General features: G+C 33.8%; 4 protein-coding genes across 5 annotated transcripts; 1 reads left to right on the top strand and 3 right to left on the bottom strand.

Moving 5' to 3' along the window:
• Nucleotides 1-1,280: 1,280 nt before the first annotated feature.
• LOC114192346 (transmembrane protein 184B-like) lies at nucleotides 1,281-5,715 on the bottom strand. Its single transcript, XM_028082041.1, has 6 exons — nucleotides 5,221-5,715; nucleotides 4,480-4,553; nucleotides 3,645-3,794; nucleotides 3,073-3,358; nucleotides 2,446-2,679; nucleotides 1,281-2,257 (listed from the first exon to the last, which is right to left on the bottom strand). Exons 1-6 carry the CDS (start codon nucleotides 5,365-5,367, stop codon nucleotides 1,838-1,840), a joined length of 1,311 nt encoding a protein of 436 aa, XP_027937842.1. The 5' UTR covers nucleotides 5,368-5,715; the 3' UTR covers nucleotides 1,281-1,837.
• A 4,177-nt stretch (nucleotides 5,716-9,892) lies between these two features.
• LOC114190964 (DEAD-box ATP-dependent RNA helicase 3, chloroplastic-like) lies at nucleotides 9,893-17,114 on the top strand. The gene is made up of 10 exons (XM_028080063.1): nucleotides 9,893-10,387; nucleotides 10,459-10,595; nucleotides 10,688-11,102; nucleotides 12,300-12,401; nucleotides 14,068-14,292; nucleotides 14,881-15,258; nucleotides 15,786-15,929; nucleotides 16,048-16,143; nucleotides 16,291-16,562; nucleotides 16,672-17,114. The coding sequence occupies exons 1-10, from the start codon at nucleotides 10,037-10,039 to the stop codon at nucleotides 16,754-16,756; spliced, it is 2,205 nt and encodes a 734-aa protein (XP_027935864.1). The 5' UTR covers nucleotides 9,893-10,036; the 3' UTR covers nucleotides 16,757-17,114.
• On the bottom strand, nucleotides 17,087-18,307 carry LOC114190965 (pentatricopeptide repeat-containing protein At4g38150-like). Its single transcript, XM_028080064.1, has one exon. It carries the CDS (start codon nucleotides 18,150-18,152, stop codon nucleotides 17,280-17,282), a length of 873 nt encoding a protein of 290 aa, XP_027935865.1. The 5' UTR covers nucleotides 18,153-18,307; the 3' UTR covers nucleotides 17,087-17,279.
• A 1,920-nt stretch (nucleotides 18,308-20,227) lies between these two features.
• On the bottom strand, nucleotides 20,228-24,238 carry LOC114192710 (eukaryotic translation initiation factor 3 subunit M-like). Of its 2 annotated transcripts, XM_028082499.1 has the most exons (10): nucleotides 24,040-24,238; nucleotides 23,341-23,470; nucleotides 22,901-23,039; nucleotides 22,587-22,799; nucleotides 22,271-22,409; nucleotides 21,697-21,847; nucleotides 21,487-21,596; nucleotides 21,311-21,408; nucleotides 21,067-21,136; nucleotides 20,228-20,605 (listed from the first exon to the last, which is right to left on the bottom strand). In XM_028082499.1, the coding sequence occupies exons 1-10, from the start codon at nucleotides 24,130-24,132 to the stop codon at nucleotides 20,516-20,518; spliced, it is 1,233 nt and encodes a 410-aa protein (XP_027938300.1). In that variant the 5' UTR covers nucleotides 24,133-24,238; the 3' UTR covers nucleotides 20,228-20,515. The 2 variants fall into 2 exon arrangements, with proteins under 2 accessions (XP_027938300.1, XP_027938299.1); XM_028082498.1 differs by lacking the exon at nucleotides 20,228-20,605 and having other exon boundaries at nucleotides 20,756-21,136.
• Between the last annotated feature and the right edge of the window lie 347 nt (nucleotides 24,239-24,585).

The following is a 24,585-nucleotide window of genomic DNA, read 5'->3' as shown; positions in this document are numbered from 1 at the left end:
CTTCTTTCTTCTTTCTTCTCATGTAACATTATTGTAAGCACTTTAACACGTGGACATTGATTTGGGTAGGAGTTTGAAAAACTGATTTCAGAATGTTTTATTACTCTAGAAGTTAATGACATAATTCAGAACAAATATTGTTATCCAAACATAAAAATTTCTGAAGGTTGTTTTAAGTCAATCAATTTTAAACACGTCTACACAGAAGAATATTTATCTAAAATTATCACCTTATGTTTTAAAGTGATTTTGGATGAAGTGAATACATACATGTACTTTGACTACTCCAAGAGGTTGGTTGAGCTTAGTAAATTTTAATCTAAAAAAATTCACGTATATGGACGGTGACTTTTGTGATCGGCCTTACTTGTTTGACCCTTCACTTGTTACTTCCTGTTTGTAGATTGTGGAAGCTTATGTTGTGTATGTATATGAGTTATACAATATAAGCAGAAACAAACTCCCATCATCTCCTCCTACATATATTATCCGTATAAGTCCATGCAAGTGGAGACGATCTTCCTCCTACTTTTGTGGGCTCCATAGATGTTTTGGTAGGGTTGGAACAGAGACATCCAATGAGGGGGGTCTAGGAGCATCATTCTCAAACCAGTGGGACCAAAAGCTTTGTTGGTAAACCAAAGCATGAGCCAAGGCGTGTGTCAATAAATGCAAAAAGGACCAGTAGTTACTGTCACTACCAAACGCTGTGACATGAGCGATAACAGCAGATAGTGCCTGAATACAACCGAAAAATGGCAAACAATATGAAACGAAATGTATGATGATGATGAAGAGGATGATGCTACATGTCGAAGATAACCATAATTAATTGTGTGAATCGGAAGCATGAGCTATTTTCAAATGCTAGTGATGAAGGCGACGACTATTTGACAAATATTAAAAGATGATTGAGGTATCCCAATTTATGAAGGAATTAATGGTCATTTTACATTACATGTGTGATCATGATGGAAGTGCAAACTATTGTTTAGATTAGTGTCTTCTGAAAATAGTAGTCTATATTGATGATACCTTCTCCTTTCTTTGTCGTAGATGCAGAGAATAATATTACATTTTAGTTATTAAGACTGAAAGAAAAGGACGAATGAGCTAGCACCTATTTTTGCACATTATAATTAAAAAAAACTGCATAATATGAAATTGTGAAAGATGGGTCGTGCAAGGTTTCAGTTACGTTAGGCCTTTGACTCGAGCAATAATAAAAATTTATCCTTCTTGTAAAACTAAGAAACACGTGATTCAGCCTACATGAGCAGTTAGCAGTAATACAATATATATTGTCATTCATCCTTCGTATGGATCTGCAAGCGAAGACATTCCCGAAGCAGAAAATCTTCGAAACAAAAAACTATACAGCACATTTAGAAAAAAAGGTAAAAATGATGGCAGTAAATATTGTATGAAATTCAACAGTGTTTTGTATTCATGGTGCGGAGAAAACAATCGATCAATTAGTTTAGTTATAATCCAAATTCACTCAACCCAGGGTCTGTCTTGTTTGAAGTAAGCCAACTATTTCTGTTTCTGTATATACGTTGTGCACACGATACGCATCGGTGGAGACAATCACAGTATCAACACGAAAGCCCAATTATCAAACAATGGTTTTGTTGGGACTTGGGAGAGATTAGGGCTTTTAAGCAACATTGACATAGCGATCAGCGCCAGACCTGCTTACATGCTTTCCTGGAATCAAACAAACCACACTTAACTCAATTCTCTCCTAGAAGAGAAGGATGCAGGATGCCCCTATTACTATCTCTTCTCTTCAACAATGACAATTTTCCCATTAACTTGGCTCTCTGAATGTTCATTACCACCGAGTACCGGCTTTATCAGCTGCTGGAACTTTTTCAGGATAACTGGGTGTATCCAAGTCAATAAGTGTCATATCGTAGGGCACAGATGAAGAATTTGACGCATCGTCGAGTAAGGAAGATTTCATGCCACCAGATAAAGAATTTGACGCATCCTCGAGTAAAGAAGATTTCATTCCACCAGATTGTGACACTTCCGAATTGAGACCAGAAATTGAGGCAGCGCTACTACTAGAAGATAAGCTTGAGAGCTGTATGTCATCTGCTGATTTGTTTCCAAACAAATGCTTATTTCTTCTCACAGTGTCCATTTCTGGGCCAATTGGAACAAAAGTTCGTGACCTATACTTCCTAGTTCCCTCTTCACCACTTTCACCGTGGTTGTAGAGAACATAATCATGGTATGTCGGTGCAAACTGCCAGAAGCAATATCAAACTGTCAGCAGATATTAAACAAGCAAATTGAGTCACAACAGAATCGTACAGAAAATTCCATCGAACTAGAATTGCAACATGATGGTTGCGCAGTAATGCATCAAGTCTGATGCACAGAATTATGATGAAAAAGTAAAACTATGAGAAGAATATTAAAAGTGAGACTGGCCTGGTGGACCGTATCATGGTAGAAGTCATTTAATTTCAAAGCATGAGCAAGGCTAGCTGTCAACCCACGGTTTGCACCTATGTTAGCCCCAGCGTATACTTTGTACGGAAATGCATAAAAATGTCCAACAGCTGCAACAAGCATCTCGACACAAATAAAAAAATCTTGAAGTAGAGCAGCTTCATCTGCATCCTTAACGTATTCTGACTTTGCAGCAAGGAAAACTAAGACACCCTAAAATATCAGAAACAAAAGTTGCGTCAAACCTCTATCTGGAATACAGTGTCAAATTAACAGCGAATCATTTTCAAACTCTAAATTATATCTCATAGCACAGCAGAGCAACTTTTGCATGATTGATAAGAGTTACAGTGTAATACAGCCCAAAAAAATAATCACGATAATATAGCTAAATGACATCTTAGCATGTATAGACAAACCCCACGAGTCATAGTACTCACTCCATTATTACTAGAATCATATGGACTGTAGTTTTTTATGAGAGATTATAATATAGTTGGCAAATGTTTTAAATAATTTGTTTTTTGAGCAAAAGAGTTGATAATAAATAGAGTTGATAATAAAAGGAAAGGATAGACCATACAAAGAAAGAAGCGTGAGAAGTACCTGCCAATAAGTCAGGAATACAACAGATTTTATTATAATAAACTTTGGGATTGGGTTGAATGGTTGAAGTAGATCCTTGCATGCCACATAAAACAAAGCAAGAGCATATAGAGCCATTGTGTAGGAGAACGTATAGGTGATTGTAAGATACAAGTATGATTGTTTTGGACTGAAGTTTCCATCCTTATATTTCCCCTTTGCATAAAGTACTAGAGTAACAACAACTAAAATGGGCTTCAAAATCACAAATTGCAAACACCCTTGCTTGCATTTACGTATAAAACGCCTGCAGAAAGTTCAGGAGTAAGGGATGATCATCAACTATGATAATAATAAAGCTCTCACATTACATGTTTGAATCATACTTTTATTTCCCTGGGATCCCAAGATTTACACTTACAAAAAACTTAGCAGTTTTTCAAATAACACAACTGACATAATCCCACTTACAAAAGTTGAGTAATACATTAATTTCAAGGAAAATTCTAGGTATAAATTTTCAGGGAAAATAAGTATTTTCAGGCACAGAAATTAACAAAAAAAAAACATGAATCAGATTAGCAAAAACTCACCCATCAAGTGCTACTGGAGGCAAGCAACAAGTCATCAGAAACCATGATGGCTTCAGATTCCGTCCAGATAAGCTTAGGACTACTGCTCCAGGACCACCAACCCATTCGAGACATAGTGATAGGAAATTATAAATAACCCAAGCTTCATAGCTGAAAAAGTAGCCAGGAGAATATTATTAAATGCACTGCTTCCAGTTGATAAAATAGGTCATAACCCCATTTATATTTTAAACAAGTAACAAGTGACATTAACGAATTAAAGTCAGCAGAGGCACTAAAAAATGTAAAAGACTGTCAAGATCACATGAATAGGGGAAAGGGAGGTGCCATTCAGGATTATGACTACATATTTAAGTAAGGTTTCTGAGCAATATCCTCCTTTGACATCTCAGTCACGTAATGAACAGAACATATGAATAATACTACTACTCTCAAGCTCTGTTCAGTGGCTACTTGATCAGATATGTACAAAACTTAAACTATTTTTTTAAAAGGAAAAGATATGAAATTGCATCCTAGGTTTGGTTGGATTGATTTCATCCGAAGAAGGATACTAAACCAGTAAGTTCCACAAGCAACTTCGAGGGGTTTCAGGACAGAATGACAATTAAAACTACTTCTGATCTGGCTATTCACCCAGGTAACATTTAAGCAGAATAATTGCATCAGCCATAATATGATACAGGATATCTCCCAAATTATACGAACAAAAGGAACAGATAATTTGGCATGTAAACCAAGATACACAAACGAACATAAACAAACTAATAAAATAAAATATTAAAAATCAAGATAGAAACAACCACAACAAAAACAGAAACATAAGATAACTTACATTTCCCGGATTGAATTAAAATAGATTGAACCAACTGGTAGAACAAGCGACAAGAATGACATCAACGCATAAACCTGTTAGAAAATTAAATTTCAAAATTGAGTGGACAAAATCATACAGACATAAAACAGAAAGCAAACCGGTACGTTTCCCAGTAAAAGATCAACAGCAACGTGACATGAAAAATAGAGAGTAAAAAAAATATATACATATGATTTTAATGAACAAGGAAACAAATATACACAGCACGGGAAAGTCATTGTAACGAATGATCAGCAAAAGCATATCAGATACAGAAAGTAAACAGGTTTGGCCTACAACCAAACCAAAACCAAATAGACGAAGCAGCAACCAGCAAAGGAGCTGCAAGGATTTCCAGAACTTTCAATTTGAAAGACGAAGAAAAAGGAACAACCGCACAATCTCCACTTCTCCATTAACACAAACGCCTCATTTTAACAATCTTTTATAACATGCATGCAGTCCACGCGAGCATTTAATTTCATATTTCAACTAGGTTACATGTAAGCCAATCACTTAAGCTACTAAAGACGGCAAACAACACAAAAGCCTAACAATACAACACAGATTTCAGCTGCTATACCACAATAGTATAAAAATCAAAAGTGAATTTTTATCTTCATTTTCCGAAAATAAAATGGACAAAACCTTCGTTAATCATAATTATTACAATGATAAATGCTAACATTCCAAAAGAGGCATTCATAATGAATGACTCACCGGGACCATAAAAACGATACGAACAATGAACCGCTGATAAGTAGGCTCGGTGTAATTGAGAAGATGCTTATAAATGTGAAGCAAGGACAACGCAATAGCTCCGCACGTGCAAAGGAAAGCGACGATGTACAACAAAATTGGAACCATTTTGCAGCCGAATTCCGAATCTCCGTCAGCGAAAACCGGCGAGTGGTGCCAACGGAGCCGAATTCATGCCACGGAGGATGATACCGGAGCCGGCAGAAAGAGGAAAGTGTAAACCCTATGCAGAATGGAAGAAATTATTGTTGGAGCGAAAAGGAGCAGATCTGGTAAGTCGTTGGAAGAGAAAGAATGGGAAAAGGAAAGGACGATGCAGTGAACACCAAAAAATGGCGGCTACAAAGGAATCGGAATTTGGAAGGGGAGACACAGTGCTGCTAACAGGCCAATACCTCAATTTCTTCTTTTCTTTCTACTTCTAATTCTATTCCCCCAGCGCTCACAGACACAACGGTAAAAAAATATAACTTCCATGATTCTTTACGCTTTATTTAATTCATATTTGCTTTTCAATTTTTCTTGATTTAAAGATTTTATTAGTTCATTAATTTTCACACTTTTTTCTTTCTCCTATATATTCTCTGTCTGTTTGTTCATTCCTGGTTAATGGTCTTTATCCATTTAATTTTTAATTTGTTTTGGTAACTTTTCTTCTTTAATTCCAAGCTTTCAAATTATGGCATTTAAAGAAAATCATTTTTACAGGATTGCTTTGATGAGCATTAAAAGTCAAACTATTATGACAAGATAAAATTACACTATATACAAGGAAAAAAGGTAGTTTTACAAATGTTACAAAATATGTTTATAATTTTATATTTTTGTTTTATTTTCTTTAAGTAAAACATTAATCCAAAATATGTTGTAGGTTATTATCTAAGATATTCTATATCGTAAGTTAAATGAAAAGTAAAAAAAAATGGAAAAATCCATAATAAACAATGAAGAAAATAAATAAAAATAATGTAAAATAATTTCAACATTAAAAGTTATTTGAGATTAATTAATTTCCTTTTTATATTCAAGTTTAATAAAGGATATATTTTTTTTTACTTTTTAAATAGGTTTTTAATGTTTTCTTCGTGTTCATGTATTTTTTATGCAACATTCTTAATTCTTACAATTTTTCAACTGTGTTAAGAAAAGTATTCTTCTGTGTAACGTCCCATTTTATAAATAGATTTACTTCAATGACACGTCACACAATATAATATTATAAACAAGGATTCGGAGTATAAACTCACTCCATACAAATATTCAAGAATTCATAAAAGAAAATCATGAGACACAATACACACATGTACATAATCCAATAGTAATACAATTAAGATTTAAAACAAGTTAATACATGGGCCATAGCCTTAAGAGAAAACCTACTAAGCAGGATCCAGCCCAGGCGGGCTAAGCAGCAGAGTCATTGTTCTCCTGTTGACCCGAGTACCTCTCGCATTTGCTCACATCAATAAATTGATGATTATCCCGAAAGGAGAAGAATCACATTCAAGTCAACCAAACAAGCAAAAGGGGTAAACTAGAGTATAAAACAATTTATCATATGGATACATGCTATTTCACATACAAATAAATATAAGTCAACCAATCATCTTATGACTTGCAAATAATACACTAAGACTCAGACTTGACTCATCCAAATACATATAATTTAGTCAGATTCAGCTGATGCTTGCACCTGTGGTGGATTTTCCTGTTCACTCCCGAGCTAAGTGTTACAATGTCTCAATCCCCCACACACAAGGTTAACCCTTAATGAGTTTCAGGTCTCCGACTACTCTCACCACAAGAGTCAGTTCGCTCTATGTGAGACTAACTGACTTCTTAGAGTATCAGGATGCAACCTTACCTTACCTTGAAAATCCTTATTAAATTATATAAATGGGACACCACCATGAACTCCCATTAACAGGGGTCATAGAATTACGTCCTGACCAACTGAGACACCACCCTAAGATCTCATCTAGAGATTCAAGGAATTACGTCCTAACCACATACAAATCATGTTCCAACAACCTAGTAAATACTTTAGTGCATATAAATCTCATGTCAACCTTTTGATCAACTCTCATTCATATCCCATGTCAAATCCATACCAACATCATCATTCTCAATCCATGAATCATTCCATACATGCCTCATACTCAAATCATATTAAACTCATAAGTCACAACCCATAATACATATTGTTCACACAGAATCACTCAATTCATGCTTTAAAATGTACAATCAGTCCAAACATATGACCAACATTCAAAAACAAAGAAACCACAGAGCCAATGCACTCCTCGCCCAACCTCTCGCTTAGGCAGAAAGGCCTCGCTCAAGCCATAGAGTCCTCTTGCTCAAGCGAGCTCACTTCACCTAGGCGAGGGCTCGAAAAGGGGGATTATTATGATATTTAATTGCTAAAGTCTTATTTTATTAATATTCATTAAAAAATTTATTGATTATTTACTTATATTTAATATATTTTTCAAATATATTTTAGGTAGTTAGTGACATCCTTTCTACTCAATAATATCCTAGATATTTATTATGGATAATTTTTATTTTTAGGTAAATATTCAAGATTGATATAAGAGATGAATTTTTTTGTGAGAAGGTCCAAGTTCAAGTTTTTGTAAGTTTATTTAAAACTTATAATTGTATACTAATCATTGTCATATCTAAATGCTAAAGTTTTATTTTATTAATACTTATTGCTTATACAATTTATTCTTAAGTAAAAGTTTTGACATTTTTTTTTAAATATATAGTCAATTGTAACAATATTGATTATTTTTATTCATGATGTACATCTATGTGCATATTACTATTGACAGGGGGAGCCTGCTCAATCCAACAAAGATGATTTTGATGATGTCCAAAGTCATACAAACACCTTGTATCACTGTTTTAGGCTTAGTCCTAAACTTATCATTTGTATAGGTGTTGTATATCTAAGATTACATGTAAGTCAAGCTTGAACTGTATAAATTAGCTGTCAAACTCTTAAATATGTCAAATGCATAACTTGTTAATGGATTAGATATTTAACTGATAGATTATTAGAGGGCACTGCACTGAAATGCAATGAAAATTCATCCACGATAATTGATTAGGTAAATTCCCTAATCCACTAATCTTAGCAACAAAACTCTGATTTAAAAACAAATTTGAAATCAGTTTGAAAATGACGCATAATTGAATCAAGAAGAGATTTTTTCTAAGAGAATTTTCTGAGATTGAGATTCACAAAGTTCTTGCTTTCTTGGAGATAATTCAATTGGACATTCAAGAAGATTGATAATGGATTCAATCTTGGAGGGTCAAGCTTGGCTTTAGGATTGAGTGTCACATATGCACATCCATTAGGTGTATTTGTTCTTTGCTCTCTTTTGAATTGTATTTTTTGTTTACTGTTGATTCGTTGTGTGTGCAAAGGTCTAGGTGCAATTGTGTGGAGGCATTGCATATAGGAGAAGTTCTTGATTTGTAGATCAAGCTCCTTAGTCTTTAGAGTCTTGAGTTTCATAAATGTTGTTGCAATTCTTGTAACTCTATTGATTTAGTGAAATCCTCCTAGGCTTGGTTTGCTTAGGAGAAGATTGGATGTAAATTTATCTTAAATCGAACCAGTATAAAAATTTGTGTGTTCTTTTGTTTCTTTCATCTTCTATACCTTCCTAATTGATTAAATCAGTCTATTAATTACAAATTAAGAAAACTGATGATTTAGGTTTTAAAGATTAAATAGTATTCAATATTTTTTTAAAAATAGCGAAAAATCAAAATAACCAATTCTTCCCTCTTGATTAGGTTATATTAGACACGTCACAATTATTATTTAGCAATTATTATTTAGAGTTTCATCATTATGTATACTTGCAGTTTCTTTTTAATGGTAAAATTGTAAAAGTTTGGAAAATTTTTATGTGAAAATAATTTATATTTATAAATAACAAAGTTTTATACCCTATAATATTAATTTTAGTGTTATCTTTTAATTTTATATTTTATAATTTTAATTTATTTTAAAATTAATGTTAGTTAAATACAAAATAAATTCTTAAAATAAATGTTCGTCATTAAAGTATATTATAATAAAATATTATGTACCACATTCAAAAGAAATAACATTATAATATAACTGGCATGTCACATCGTATAATTCACATTAAAAGTCTAACTATATAGACTTTTTAAAATTTTAAAACTTAATAAATCACAAAAATTTAATTAGAGACACATTTGATAATTTCCAAATTTATAGGACACTTATAATATAAACCGATATAAAAAAAACAATTTTTTGAAACATGGGGATGTCGTGCTGGTTTATCTTAAAACAAACAAAACCAGCTAATTAACATTTTTATTACGAGATGATAATAAAATAACCACTTAATCATATGGTCACGTAGCTTTCATATAAAATATTTTACAGGATCAATCAATAAAAAATATTTTTTAACAAAAAATTAACAAATAATAAAATCACATTGTTAATACATAATTTATTTTTATGTCAACTAAATGCATCAAAATTATGAATATTAAAAAAGATTAAATATCAAATGTTAATCATATAAATCCTTGCAGACCTTAGCGGCCCGGAAAAGACCCGAGTCGAAATTCAAGTATCTCTCACTCACTGACAGAGAGACAAACCTCAGAGAGGTTTAAAAGGCCAAACTTTCAGAGGAAAAAAAGCGCGTGGCCTTATCCCCTCGCCGCTTAATCTTCTGTTCGTCTTCTTCATCTTCTAACCGACACAAACATGGTTTCTTCTTCCACCATACCTCTCTCTTCTTCCATTTCTATATTCAAAAACCCCTCTCTCCAACTCCTCAGAAGACCAACCACCTCCGTTTCATTCAACACCCTTCCCCGTAACCACACGCTATCTTCCGTTCCTTCAGCCATTGCCACCCCCACTTCTTCCATTCTCACCCAACAACCCTTCGAGGGTTTAACTCTTGACGACGTTAGCAATGGCCTTCAATTTGGCTATGACCACCAACCCGACCACGTCAGCGACCACGAACTCGACATTTCCAAGTTGTCTTTACCTTCTTCCCTCGTTCACGCCCTACAAAAACGTGGAATCACAAGCCTCTTTCCCATTCAGGTATCAGTACTTTTTATTCCTTTTTTTTTCAACTACCACAGATGTAAATGATTGTTCTTTGGTGTGATTAGAGAGCTGTGTTAGTGCCTGCACTAGAAGGTAGAGATATCATTGCTCGAGCAAAGACCGGCACTGGCAAAACATTAGCATTCGGAATTCCAATTCTCAAAGGCCTCACTCCCGATGATGATGAGCAAAGTTCTCACAGGTCCATGCCATTTTTATTCATGCACATTGTTTAATATTTAAGGTTATATTGCTTCATATACTTATGTATGTATGTGTGTTTAATTCTTGCAGGAGGCATAGCAGGCTTCCCAAGGCATTGGTCCTAGCACCTACCAGGGAGTTAGCCAAGCAAGTTGAGAAGGAGATACAAGAATCTGCTCCTTACGTGAAAACGGTTTGTGTTTATGGGGGTGTTTCTTATGTAACACAGCAGAGTGCGCTTTCGCGAGGTGTTGATGTGGTGGTTGGAACACCGGGTAGAATAATTGATCTATTGAATGGAGGTAGCCTTACTCTGAGTGAGGTGCAGTATTTGGTGCTTGATGAAGCTGATCAGATGCTTGCTGTTGGGTTTGAGGAGGACGTGGAGGTCATTTTGGATAAGGTCCCCGCGCAGCGCCAGACCATGCTGTTTTCTGCTACCATGCCTGGTTGGGTCAAGAAACTGTCCAGAAAGCATTTGAACAATCCTTTGACGATTGATTTGGTAAAATCTTTTGTTACTTTTTTTTTTGGCTTGTCTTCTCTCTGAATATGCACAGTTGTTGGCTATGTACTTTCTTATTTATGGAGTACGACTGTAGATTACAGAGTATGATATTTTTTGGGTTCGCAATGTTCTCATTGTTTACCTCGAGACACATAACATGGTCATCTTATATTTCTCATCAACAAGAAGTGGTGCTGTGCAGGGAAATAGGCTCTGTGTGATATGATGAATTGTGGTTCAAAAACAGTGTGTGCTGTGGTAATGAGTGAGCATGTGAGGATACTTTTAAAAAATGATTAAAAATGTTGTCTAATATAGAAGACATGTTCTGTATTTACAAGTGGATTTTTCATTTATTTCATAATTAGTAAGTTTTCAATTGCATTTCAATCTGTGTTGACTACAAAGTCTTGTAGATGTAGGGTAACCTACTGTACTATTTGTGACTTATTGATGTAAACAATCCTCACCTTACACAATGTTTTTTTTAGGTTGAACTAGGCTTAAATCCACTTCTTAATGGGCTTATTCTCTCATCCGTTGTCACGCACAAAATGTACATGCTTCGGCATGAGGGATGTGTGTTGGAGATCCAACATTGATTAGATGAGACCAAATTACAGTATACAAGTTGGGACAATTCTTACCTTATGAACCAGTTTTATAGGATTGAATTAGACTTTTAGTCCACTTCTTAATATAGTATCATAGCATGTCTCAATGCGATTTGTTGGGGCTATCATGTCATACATTATTTGGTTGCTATCAGACCACCGATGATTATATATTCCCATGCACAAGATGTCTATGCCTCAACGTAAGAGTGGTGTATTGGAGACCCCACCGATGATTACATATTCCCATGCACAAGATGTCCATGTCTCAGCGTGAGAGCGTGTATTGAAGATCCCATGTTGACTAGATATAAGATCAATTTATAATATTTAAGTAGGAACAATCCTTAGCTTACAAGTCTGTTTTGTTTTAGGCTTAAACTCACTTTCTAATGAAGGGAAAGCATGAATGAATTTCCAATAAACTGACTTTTTCTTCTAATTCTTTTTTATCAAATAGATGCAATTGTTTATACTAATAATGTTTACCTTATTGTAAAATGAAAATTAGTCATGATTAAGATGTGTTTTAATAACAGGAAATTGGTTATGATGTTTTTCCCTTTTTCTGGTGAACAAGGTTGGGGAAGAAGAAGAAGAGAAACTTGCTGAAGGGATCAAACTTTATGCTTTATCAGCCACTGCCACATCAAAACGGACAGTTCTTTCTGATCTTATAACTGTAAGTTTGCTGTTATGATTTTACAAATTACAATCTTAACTTGATGTTTGGTAATTTCAAAAGCTTATATTTCTGAATTCTGATTTGGATGGTGTTATTGTATGATATGATAATAAAAAAAGACTTAATTGCATATTTTATCACTAAATTTTAATACATTTGTGAATTTACCATTGAACTTTAAATTTCTCAAATTTTATCTTCTGAATTTCAGAATTATTCAATTCTTAAATTTCTGTCAAATGGCTGTCAAATTATTAACAATATGTTGTTGTGGTCAATGTGAGGTAACTTCCAGTTCTGAGTGAAATATAAACTATATCTTAAATTACACATTTTATGACTGAACGTTTTTCATTTTTGCTAATTTTATTTCTGAACGATCAGAAATAAAATGTGATGACATAACCAATAAATAAGGTAGAACAACAAAGTTGTGATTATGTGACCAATAAATTAAGTGGATATTTCATCTTGTATTAATTAGAAATGGTGAAGTAACACCCCTACTGTTAATATTAATCTATTTGTTTAATTAATTTGTATTTCACTCCAGGGAATTTTTAGAATCCTAAGATTTTGATTTCTTTAGCTATTCATGCTTAAAATCCTACCTGGATCATATTTTTAAATATATTATCTGGTTTGATGTTCGGGTAGCGGTGAAATAACTACTACTTTTACTGAAAGCTATATAACAGTAAAATGTGGAAAATATAAGACAAATCTAGAAAGTTGTTTTAAATAATAAATAATTATGATTATTTTTGAGATTTTATTGAGACAGTTTTTATGACATAACTGGTGTAACCTAAACGGTTGCATAGTTAAATAAATAGAATTAGAGTAAAAGATTTTTTGTGAAATTATAATTAAATCGTTTTAATCTTAGTAATATTACTTTGGTCTAAAACTACTCCAATTATCTACATTTCATATCTACTTTCCTTTTCTCAACCTTGTTTGAAGAAATAACGTCATTATTTTACCTCAAACTCACATTAGAGCACGAAATGGTGGTGTTATATTGTTAGTAAATTGACATTACTTATAGAAATGTAAGACGTCTATAATTTTGAAATTCAGTTGGTAAAATTGCTGAAAATGAAACCTTAATGGTAAGATTCACGAAATTAAAAGTTTAGTTTTAAAACTTGCAAGATGGAATTTTCAATAGTAGAATTTGTAAAATAGCTATAGTTTAGTGATAAAATGTGTATTTTAAAATGTAATGTATATTCCACCCTGAACTGAAAGCAACCTTATATTGGCCCCGTTATCACACTTTTAGTAATTTGGCGTAAAGGTAAAATGTGTATTATTTTTAATTTCATGAGGTAAAAATTTGCGAAATTGAAAGTTCAACCTAAAATTTGCACAAGTGTAAAAATGTAGTGCTAAAATATATATTTGAGCCTAAAAAAGTTATGTCTATTAATGCATTTAGTGATTTTTTGAGTTGGGTAAAAGAAGCATGCATACTAAGCAGGGAAGTTTTGTTTTCGTTATTCTTATATTGGGATGTAGTTCATGTGAAATACCCTGACACAAACTTATGGCTAAGAATTCTCGAAGGTTCATTCTACTGTGGCAATTTAATTTAGTTTTATGTTAGTGAATATACTTCAATTTCAATAATTCCACTGAATGTTACCATGCTGTTTAGGTTTATGCAAAGGGTGGAAAGACTATTGTTTTTACGCAGACAAAAAAGGATGCCGATGAAGTATCATTGGCATTAACGAGTAGTATAGCCTCTGAAGCACTGCATGGTGATATATCTCAGCATCAGAGAGAGAGAACATTGAATGGTTTTCGGCAAGGGAAATTCACAGTGCTTGTTGCCACTGATGTTGCAGCTCGTGGACTTGATATTCCGAATGTTGATTTGGTAAGCTGAAAATGGTGATTTTTGGTCAACATAAATGTTCTTTTTCCAACTTTTTATTTTACCAAGATTTTTCTTGAAATTTTAGCAAATTTTTATTTTATTTTCTTTGTGTCAACAAATGTTGAAGTAGTAAACTCGACCACTTGATTATTGTAATTTAGATGTTAGGATTTTAATGAAGATTCATGTTTTATTTAATTGTTGGAAAATGAGGATTCTGTAGTTTGAGTCTTATCCCTAGCTTGGTTTAAAACTTTATTGCCTATTTGAGATTAAAATTTCTCAATTCTTAAGTTTGGTTTGCTTGTTGTAATACAATCTGGTTTATTTTTCTGTGTAAGGAGACATTTCCAGTATATCTGACGTTATTCAATCTTTATCACGGTGCAGTATTTATACTACTTGTCATTTATAAAATGTGTTTGTGTAACCATGATAACTTCTTTGGACTCTATTTCAGTTCTGTTTATATACAGAAGTTTAAAATCTAACATTTGAAATCAAATCATAATGCTTTCGTCAAATACCAAATTATTGTCTGTTGTCAGCATATTGAGAAGCTCGTTGGTGTTACTTTGTTTTCTTCAGGTTATACATTATGAACTTCCCAATGATGCTGAGACTTTTGTACATCGTTCTGGTCGCACTGGGCGTGCAGGAAAAGAGGGTACTGCCATATTGATGTACACCAGTAGCCAGAAGAGAACAGTTAGATCCCTTGAGCATGATGTTGGCTGCAAATTTGAATTCATTAGTCCACCGGCTATGGAAGAAATTTTGGAGTCATCTGCTGAACAAGTTGTTGCTACACTTAGTAGAGTTCATCCAGAGTCTGTTAAGTTTTTTACTGCAACTGCGCAAAAACTGGTTGAAGAACAAGGAGCAAGTGCCCTTGCAGCTGCTCTAGCGCAGATGAGTGGATTCTCTCGACCTCCATCATGTCGGTCTCTTATCAATCATGAACAGGTGTTGTAGAAGCATATGTTTTCAAATTGAAATTTAAGTCTTGAAATTTTCTAAAGGATTTATTTTTTTAACCGTATTCCTTCTGGGTGATACTATACATAATGATTTATATTTCATGAAAAGGATGCGCCATCTGAATCTAATGAAAATCTTTTCAGCACAATAAAAAGCTAAGTATTACCCAGGCAGAATAGCAATTGCAATATAATTTTTAGATTATATTATTTAAACCAATTTTACTAAGGGTTCTCCTAACATTAAAACCCACGGAATTTGGTAGAATTGGTTTTGATATTTAACATTTGCTCCTCGGTTAATATTTTTACGAGTTGATCGTTGTTTGATTAGTATTTAAGTTGGAACCAGTCTTCAAAAATATTATAACACAATATTGGTTCTAAGTTAACTAGTTTTTTTTTTTAATATCAAACTTCATGTATTTGTGTGTATGTATATATGGTGTGTGTGTGTGTACATATTCTGTTTGTGCATGGGTTATTTTGTTCATTAAAACTCTGGTGTTGTAGGGATGGATTACACTTCAACTTACTCGAGATTCAGACACTTCTGGAAGATTTTTTTCTGCAAGATCTGTCACTGGGTTTCTTTCTGATGTTTATTCTCCAGCTGCTGATGAAGTTGGAAAAATACATTTAATTGCAGATGAGAGGGTCTGTAGCTGAGTACTACTATTTTTTTCTATTGTGCTTTTTTTTTAGGAACTTCAGAATTACTAAGATAATCATCGCACCATTCAATTTATTCTAAAGTTGGTAATGCCTGTATCAGATTAAAGGAGCTGTCTTTGATCTCCCGGAGGAAGTTGCTAGAGAGTTGCTCAAAAAGGAACTGCCTTCTGGAAACACTATTTCCAAAATCACCAAAGTAAAATAACAGTTTGGCTAATCTTTTCTAAATTTTGTTGTTTGTGTAGTGTACTCCCTTACTAAAACCGCAACCATATTTTGGTATCAGTTTATTGAATTTGAGTAACAATTTGACAAATGTAAATTCACATTGCATTTGTGGCAGTTACCTCCTTTGCAAGACGATGAACCTGCAAGTGATTTCTATGGGAAGTTTTCCGACAGAGACAGAAGTAACAGAAGGGGTTCTAGTTCTAGGGATCAAAGAGGCTTTAGAAGTTCACGAGGATGGGAAGGAGGCCAAGACTCTGATGATGAGTTCGGAAGAGGAGGTAGAAATTTCAGATCAGGCAACAACAGGTCTCGAATGGGAAAAAACAGCGGCGATGACTGGCTAATCGGAGGTGGACGATCAAACAGATTTTCATCATCAAACAGGTTATACTATACACAAGTTACAGACTTTATTAACTGCTTTACTTATGTGTGTTACATTTCTTCCTATTTGTAAATGTATATTTAATGAAATCTGAACGTGCATTTGCAGAGGCGGGCACGGAGGGGCCTGTTTTAATTGTGGACAACCTGGCCATCGAGCTGCAGACTGTCGCAAAAAACGAGACTTTTTCTAGTTTGTACATCTTTCGCTCTGGCACCACCTAGTCCCCATATCTAGGGAGCTGCACTATTGATGCCCAAACATGGGGGTTCAAGAAATTGAAGATGTTTTCCCACAGAATCACCGAATCTATCTTACATTACATATCTATTGTTTTTTTGAAGTATTCTACAGAGAGGTCTCCACCTGTCCAAAGAATGAACATTTTTGTTTTCACCCTTATTGTAATATTTATTTTTTATCATTTCATTTTATCATTTTTGGCAAGAACAGTTACTGTACAATGCTGTTTTGTCAGCTTAACCATCATGTTTAAAAAAAGACAGGATATGCTTTTCACTAGTTCATGAATGATATTACTTTCTATCATAGAATTCAGACTCGGCCGTAACTTTACCAAGTTTATGACTGAGTGTTGGCATTACATTACGTCCATGAAGACCAAAGTTGAAATGCATAACGAACAAATGCCACGTACAAACAAAAGACAAACATTTCATTTTCACACTCGAACATGTTTAAACAACGTCATAGCACTACCTGCCAAAAAGAAGGTTTATGAGGTTTCTAAATACTTGGCCTCTTTTATTGCTTACAACCTCTCTCACAGCCTTCTCGTCGGGAACAAACCCCTTAGCCTTCATTTGTTCCAGCAAGCGTGTCGCTTCATCAAGCCTCTCTTCCTTTAGCAACCCCTCAAACACAGAGGTATAAGTTTTTGCATTGGGTTTCATCCCTTTATCCATCATTTCCAAAAGGTACTTACTAGCGTCCTTCACAAACTTGGCATCAGCAGCAAGAGCCGTAACGAGAACAGCATAGGTGTAAGCGTTGGGCGACACCCCAGAAGCGAGCATGCGCATGTAAACCTTGTGAGCCTCTTTTGGCTGTGCAGCGTTAGCGTAGGCCTCGAGGATGGCGGTGTGGGCCACCACGTCGGGCATATGGCCCTTGTCCTTGATCTGGGCGAAGAGCTCCAGCGCCTCGTGGGTCAGACCCTCTTTGGACAATGCGTCGAACATCTTCACGGCGTGGTTGAGCAACCCATCGCCGCTCCTCATGTCATGGAAAATCTGTTGCAAGTCCTTTGGGTCCTTGGGGTCTTCTATTGCGGGCTTCTTGCTGAAGGGGTCGTAAGGGGGTGGGAGTACCCTATTCTCTTTGTGGGTATTGTTGTTTTGGTCGTCGGATTCGGAGTCTGAGTCGGAGAGGGAGAAGTTGAGCTTGGTGTCGACGGGGGTTTTGGTGGAACAGAGATGACGATGAACGGTGCGGGGTAAGAGTAGTGAGGAAAAAGCGTGGGGGAGGGAGGTGGTGAAAAAGGAGTTAGGGTTAATGCTAGAGTTGGAGGTGAAGATTAAAGTGCGACGTATTGCTGTTAGTGTGCCTCGGCCACACAAAGAACCCATTGTCGTGTTTGTTCCCTTCTGCTGTTATCACAACACTCACTTCATCTCTCTTTACTCATCTTTGAAATCCTTCTAGTACTTTCCAACACTGCCAGCCGCCTGAGTAAATCTTTTCCTGACACTGGGCCGGGCGATTTAGCATCCCATCCGACACTTTATATCAGAAAATAATAAAAATTGAGTTTAATTATTCTTTTGTTTCTTTTTATTTCTATTTAAAAATATTAGATTTCAGTTTTGTGAAGTTTTAATTTGATCATAATTTTAAAAAAAAATTGATATAATTTAATTATTATTAATTTTTTTTAAAATGAATTAATATTTTTTTATTAAAATTGATATTATGATTATGTTAATTATTTTAATAAAATAAATTACTTTTTTTAACAATTTCAGTTTTGATTAAAATTTTTTATTTTATTATAAAAATTACACAAAAAAATCAAATTGTATCAATTTTTTTAAAATTAGAATAAAGTTAAAATTTAAAAAAATTAAAAAATTAATTTAACATTTTTAAATAAAAATAAAATCAAAAGAGTAATTAAACCTAAAATTTAAAACAATTCACCAAAATAATATATTCCAAATAATTTACTAAACGTGTTATAACACGATAAAATGTTTTAGGAAAGACACGATAAAATATTAGTTCGTCTCAACCACACTCTATTGGTGGTCAATCTGGTTGGATTCAACTTATTTTGATAATGTGAATTAAACTCTAATCAATTGAGCCGGTTCCGTAAAAATAAAACAAAAAAATATACATGCATTTGTGGATTAACAAACTATAAACTATCAGATAAATAAGAGTGATATTTACTAAATTACCTTCAAAATGCATGAATAAAGAAATCTTGACTAGCAATTAACGCTGTGTTCGTTTCAGAATATTTTCTGTAGATGAGGATTGAAAAGCAAGTGGAAGAGACGTTCGTTTCAATAGATTTTGAGTGATATGGTGAGACGGATTTGCGGAGGAAAAAGTAATAACCATCTTTGATCCGATTTGATCCGATGAAGAGAAAAGAAGAAAAATAGTGTACATTTATTATGCAATTACATGTTTGACCCTAATAAAGCATTTGACTTTGAAGTAGAGATTTTGTGTGCTTGTCCACTAATGAAGGCAGATACATTGGTTGGTGGTGGAGTTTAATGTGTTGCTACAATACTATGAAAAAAGTTAATTTGTTTTATTTATTTTTGTAATTTATTTGTAGTATTAAACAAAAAATTTAAAAAGTAATTATAACTCATATAAATACTAATTTATACTACTTATTACTTAAAGGGTAAAATGGTAATTCTCTTTTTTTTATATATTAAAACATTTTTTTATCTATCATATCAAATTATTCACAAACTCTCACAAATTTTACTTCCAAATTCACTCACAATCATCTCTAAATTTCTTAAAAGAACAACACACATTTCACTCTTAAATCTATTCAAATCCATCTTTTCCCTCTCCTACAAATCTATCTACTCAAATGAACAAAGCTTATATGATAAATATATATATCTACAACGTGCATCATTGTTATTACACGAAAGTCAGTGACCATTTTCTGGTATCTAGTAACCAAAATACCACCATTTGTTCAGAAGAAAATTACTTCAAGTTTCAATTGTATCTGATCTTTCTAGTTCACATAAGTTCATGTTTCATTTTAAAGTCTGCAAATTTTGGAAGAGATTATTCAACGTGACAATTTCTTATTTGTTGAGGAAAGTGAAAAAATGCCATAAAATCTGGTAACTGTACAAAATTTTATTAAGCAGAATAATGATGGTTAGATATCAATTTTTAACATCACACATTACATGTATCACCTCTAGCTATTGCGAGATACACGACTCAATAATATTGAGGACAAGTCAACATTTATTGTCTTAAGAGCCATTCGGATTCAAACAGCAAAAAGGTATCATCTTCGCAAGAGCTATTCGGCAAATAGGGTATTTTTAAACTCCAACTGAAATGATGAGAAGATAAGACCGGAAATTCTGACTTTCACTCTAGCTATGGTGTACAGTCAATAAAACTTAAGGTGAAAGCACCCATGACCTAATGTGAAAACTCATTGCACAATTTTTAGTGAAGATAAACCATAAATTAGCTGTTCGTTCGAAGACTGGGGGAATATCCTCGACGCAATCGTGAGGCATGTCAACAAAATATAAAATTCAATACTAATAGCTCTCTCCCAAAGTTGGGTAGTACAATTAGACTCAGTAGTCAACTAAAATAAATTTATGAACTTGTAACAAAACAAATTAAACTCTGTTTCAAAATCAAAAAATTTCACTTGGATAAAATCTTGATACTCAGCTAATTGCCTCACTTGAAAACGTCCTCACCGAGCTACCAAACCTTGGGCAGCCTGGGGCCCATCTTCCGTTATTTTGTTGGCCTGAATAGTACTGATAACATTTGCAACATTTCCCTAGAAATAGAAAATATTTAATCAAACATTCTCCAGGAATATATATATATATATATATATATATATATATATATATATGTATGTATATGTATATGTATATGTATATGTGTGTATAAAATGTACAAACCAACAATAATTCATAGATGAAAATTTTCGTTTGAGGCACACAAACTCTATTTTTATTTATTAAAAATGTCAAGCATTACAACAGGCACCATAATTCAAATTGACAGGCTTTTCAAATCTTAAAATATTTACTCATGATATTGAAGGTCACAATAAATTCTGAATAGAAAACATTAGCTACGATAGTTCTTTCCTTTTAAAATGAATTTATGAATTCAATTATCATACGCGTACTATGTGGATGGTTGTATAAGAATAGTAGTAGTATCAATATTTGTGTGAATTATGGTATAACTAATTATAATTCTAAAAATTACAGACGAGAAAGTATTTACCCTCCATGTCGCTAGCTTTGTTCTCAATGCCTGCCATTGGTGCTGACCAAACACACGATCAGTAGGATGACTGCACATTTAACACTTGCATTAAAGTGTGCATAACAGCAAAACAAATTCTCGACATGGGGAGATATATGATGCTCAACAAAAATAGTCATGGTCAAGAGGTGCACATTCACGTGTCCAGTGTATAGAAAGGTAGTAGTAGGTTAGAAAGACAATAGATAGAGGTAAAACATACCTAACAACCACTACTTGATTCATTTGATCCAACTTACAGTCAATTAACTTGGCAGTTATTGCTCTAACCACCCACAGTTCCACCTCATCATCATTGATCTGAAAGGGACATTGCAAGATTTCAATTATGATAGGAAGAACACAATTACAAAACATAAAATAAAAATACAAATTTACCCGAAGTGTGTCCCTGATAAGTTCATATGGAATGGTGCCAGATGCATCGGAGCTAAGATCCACCAATGACATCAGCCTCATTTTAGCAATGCATTCTTCATGTACAAGGCCTACAAAAATCATAACATCAAATTTTTTTGATAGTAACATAAAGTAGAACGTAATTATGTAACTACTTCTAAATGATATTCGGTCATGAACAGTATTTACCATAAGTTTTCAACAAGGTGGAATTTGCAGCATGATAATCTAAGTAAGCATCCAGCCTCTGAGTAACAAAAATCTTAAGAAGCTCATATAACAAACCATATTTGGCATCCTTCTCCAGTTGAGCAACAGCCGGCAAGTCTAGTAAATCACACTACAGGATAATCAACTTAGTGAATGCACTTCTAGAACTCGAAGCAATATAGATCAACAATAGCATTAGAAATGGCAAACTTAAATATCTATGTAAAATTCCACAACAAAAAATAAATTGCAATTTCTAAATAAAGATGACCTATTAAGGCTATAACAAGAAAGTGCCCTAGTCACCTTATCTGTTTAAGTACTGGTCAGAAAATTGTCATTTCCACTGTATCATACTTCTATATAATTATACACATCCAGATACAGACCAGATAATCATGCACCATCAAAGCAACAGAACCTATTGAAAAACTTGTGATATTACTACCGACGAAACAAAAACTCAACTCCTAAAAATAGTTCAACATAGGAAGCTGAAACTGTAAGATCATACAACCATTCAAACATCATAATTACATATTGGACAAGGTACCTGAAAGATGTCAGGAGCCCTAACAAATTCCACAATGGCATGTGCAGCCTCCTCCTTGGCTTCACTCAAAACTTGGGCATCTTCTCCCACAAAAGTTGCCAGATAACTGGTCAGGAACTTTAAAGCATCCTTTGACACACTGAGATAAATCAAGACGAAACACTAATTACATGTTTGAAAAAAAAAAGGTAAGAAGACTGAAAGATGGATAGAAAATTGTTGTTGCATAGGAGAGCAGTCTCATGGGAAAAAACCCAAGTAGTACTCCCACTCTGAAGAGAGGTAAAGAGAACAAAAGTAAAATTGACTGCTATACCTTTTATTTTCCTTCAAAATATTAGAGATAGCAAGAAAGAGCTCTCTCTGTTCCGGTATCCCAATTTTCCAGTCTTTCAAGAAGTTGTCAATCTTTTTGAATGAAGGAATAATGAATTCAGTGACTTTCCCATCAACAGCTAAATTCAGTGTCTTCATGTAGACATAAAACTGGCAGTATGGAGTCTCCAAAAGATTATACAGATTGATCAAACTGTAGAGAAAAGATACGGAAAGATATTTAGAAAATAATAATAAATAGTCAGACCATAATGCATCACCAGAAATTTTAAACCAAGCAGCATGTGATATTACATTTTCAATCGCACGACAGGCTTTTCATTTGGCTGCTGAAGTATTTTTGCAGTCACAACTTTTACAATCTCCATTGCTTCATCTGGATTCGCAGTCTTTGTAACAAGATTGCAAATGATAGTGAAGATGGACTCTATATCTGGTACAAGATATGACAGAACTTGTTAACACACATTTTGCTGAACCATTAATGGCACATATGTCACCCTGAGCAGTTCTCTATGTAATAACAAACTGGATTCTAAACAAAAAGTGAGAAATGAACAACCAATAAGGAAGCTACAAATGCAACAGAATAAAGAAAAAAAAGGCAGTGAATATCGCAGGTCAACAATGTCACAACCAACCAAAGTGGCAGAGTTGGAAAAGGATGCGGCACAGATAATAGCATACATCAAAAGCTGTTTATATCAATATCAAGAAAAGAAAGATAACTCTACCTTTTTCAGAAACCTTAGAGAAAATCAATTCAGCAGAGGTAATCATCAATGATGCTAGCTCCAACCACTTTCCCATAGCAATGAACTCTTCAGCTTCCATGCAGAGTCTACTAACTTGCGGCTCAGCAACCTGACAAGATATGAAGGGAATAACTAAATTAGTGAATAATACAAACACCAAATTCAAACAAGAACCCAACAATGCATCACATATAAAAAAGAAGCGTGACAGTATATAGAAGCAAAAGAGAAAATTAACGTAGACCAACAAACCCTACAACTACGTACAAAAATACTATTCCTGATAATCTTAAATCAATCTCTTCCCATCCAACCTACCAAAAGAACAATTAAAAGTCACTCCCACTCTTCATTGTCTGAACAGTGAATTGAATCTGGAAATTTCTACAACAAAGTAATAATGCCGCAGAAATCCAAAATCTGAGTATTCAATCCAAAATCACAGTTGTTTTACAAATTCGGATTCAATTTTAAGTTCTACGGGCATCTCAACTAAGCATATAGACCGTATATGGTGAACAAACTATCATGTCCCTAGCAGACAAGCGGAATCAAATATCTCATACAAAAACAAACAAAATAAGCAAAATAAAGAAACCATCCACAAATACACGGAATAAAAAGCACAGAGCAAGCTGAAGACAGTGGAAGATAGAGAGAATAGTTAAGAAGAAAAACCTCGGGACCGGCGTCGGCCCAGGCAAGTTCAGAGGCGAATCGAACGACGGTGAGTGCAGCGTCTTCTTCGGAGGTTGGCACCACGGTCGCCATGTTTTCTGTATTGCGAAATTGTAAACCCTAGCTGAGTCGCGCTGCGGAGAAGGTGTGAGCAAATTAAACCCCGGTCTTAAAAAGAAAGAATATAATATAATCATAAAAAATAAACAATATTATGATATCTATAACTATATATATATATATATATATATATATATATATATATATATATCCCATTTCTTTTATTTTTTTTATTTTATCCTTCTAATAATTAATTACTTTTTAAATTTAAATAATAATTTATAATAAAAAATTAATTTTCAATTTTATTTCATATAAAATAATTATTTATGTTTTTGTTATTTTAGTAATTATTTTTAAATCTTAAATAATTATCCATATTAAAAAAATTAGGGTTAAATATATTTTTGTCCCTCAAGTTTTAGTGAAATTTGAAATTAATTCCTCTTTAAAACTTTTTAGCAGTTTAGTCATTCATCTTTAAAA

Source organism: Vigna unguiculata, chromosome 7 (genome assembly GCF_004118075.2).
Source record: "Vigna unguiculata cultivar IT97K-499-35 chromosome 7, ASM411807v1, whole genome shotgun sequence".
Lineage (NCBI taxonomy): Eukaryota > Viridiplantae > Streptophyta > Magnoliopsida > Fabales > Fabaceae > Vigna > Vigna unguiculata.
This window is presented reverse-complemented; position numbering and strand designations above follow the sequence as displayed.

Excerpts from the sequence above, each read along its gene's own strand:
- LOC114192346 (XM_028082041.1), bottom strand. The coding sequence starts at position 5,367 with ATGGTTCCAATTTTGTTGTACATCGTCGCTTTCCTTTGCACGTGCGGA. Across the intron at positions 3,359-3,644 it reads CCTCCAGTAGCACTTGATGG|GCGTTTTATACGTAAATGCA; the intron begins GTGAGTTTTTGC and ends AACTTTCTGCAG. Across the intron at positions 2,258-2,445 it reads ACCATGATACGGTCCACCAG|TTTGCACCGACATACCATGA; the intron begins GCCAGTCTCACT and ends TGCTTCTGGCAG.
- LOC114190964 (XM_028080063.1), top strand. The coding sequence starts at position 10,037 with ATGGTTTCTTCTTCCACCATACCTCTCTCTTCTTCCATTTCTATATTC. Across the intron at positions 12,402-14,067 it reads TTCTTTCTGATCTTATAACT|GTTTATGCAAAGGGTGGAAA; the intron begins GTAAGTTTGCTG and ends CATGCTGTTTAG. Across the intron at positions 14,293-14,880 it reads ATATTCCGAATGTTGATTTG|GTTATACATTATGAACTTCC; the intron begins GTAAGCTGAAAA and ends TGTTTTCTTCAG.
- LOC114190965 (XM_028080064.1), bottom strand. The coding sequence starts at position 18,152 with ATGGGTTCTTTGTGTGGCCGAGGCACACTAACAGCAATACGTCGCACT.
- LOC114192710 (XM_028082498.1), bottom strand. The coding sequence starts at position 24,132 with ATGGCGACCGTGGTGCCAACCTCCGAAGAAGACGCTGCACTCACCGTC. Across the intron at positions 23,040-23,340 it reads CTCTAAGGTTTCTGAAAAAG|ATATAGAGTCCATCTTCACT; the intron begins GTAGAGTTATCT and ends ATCTTGTACCAG. Across the intron at positions 21,137-21,310 it reads AATCAAGTAGTGGTTGTTAG|TCATCCTACTGATCGTGTGT; the intron begins GTATGTTTTACC and ends TTAAATGTGCAG.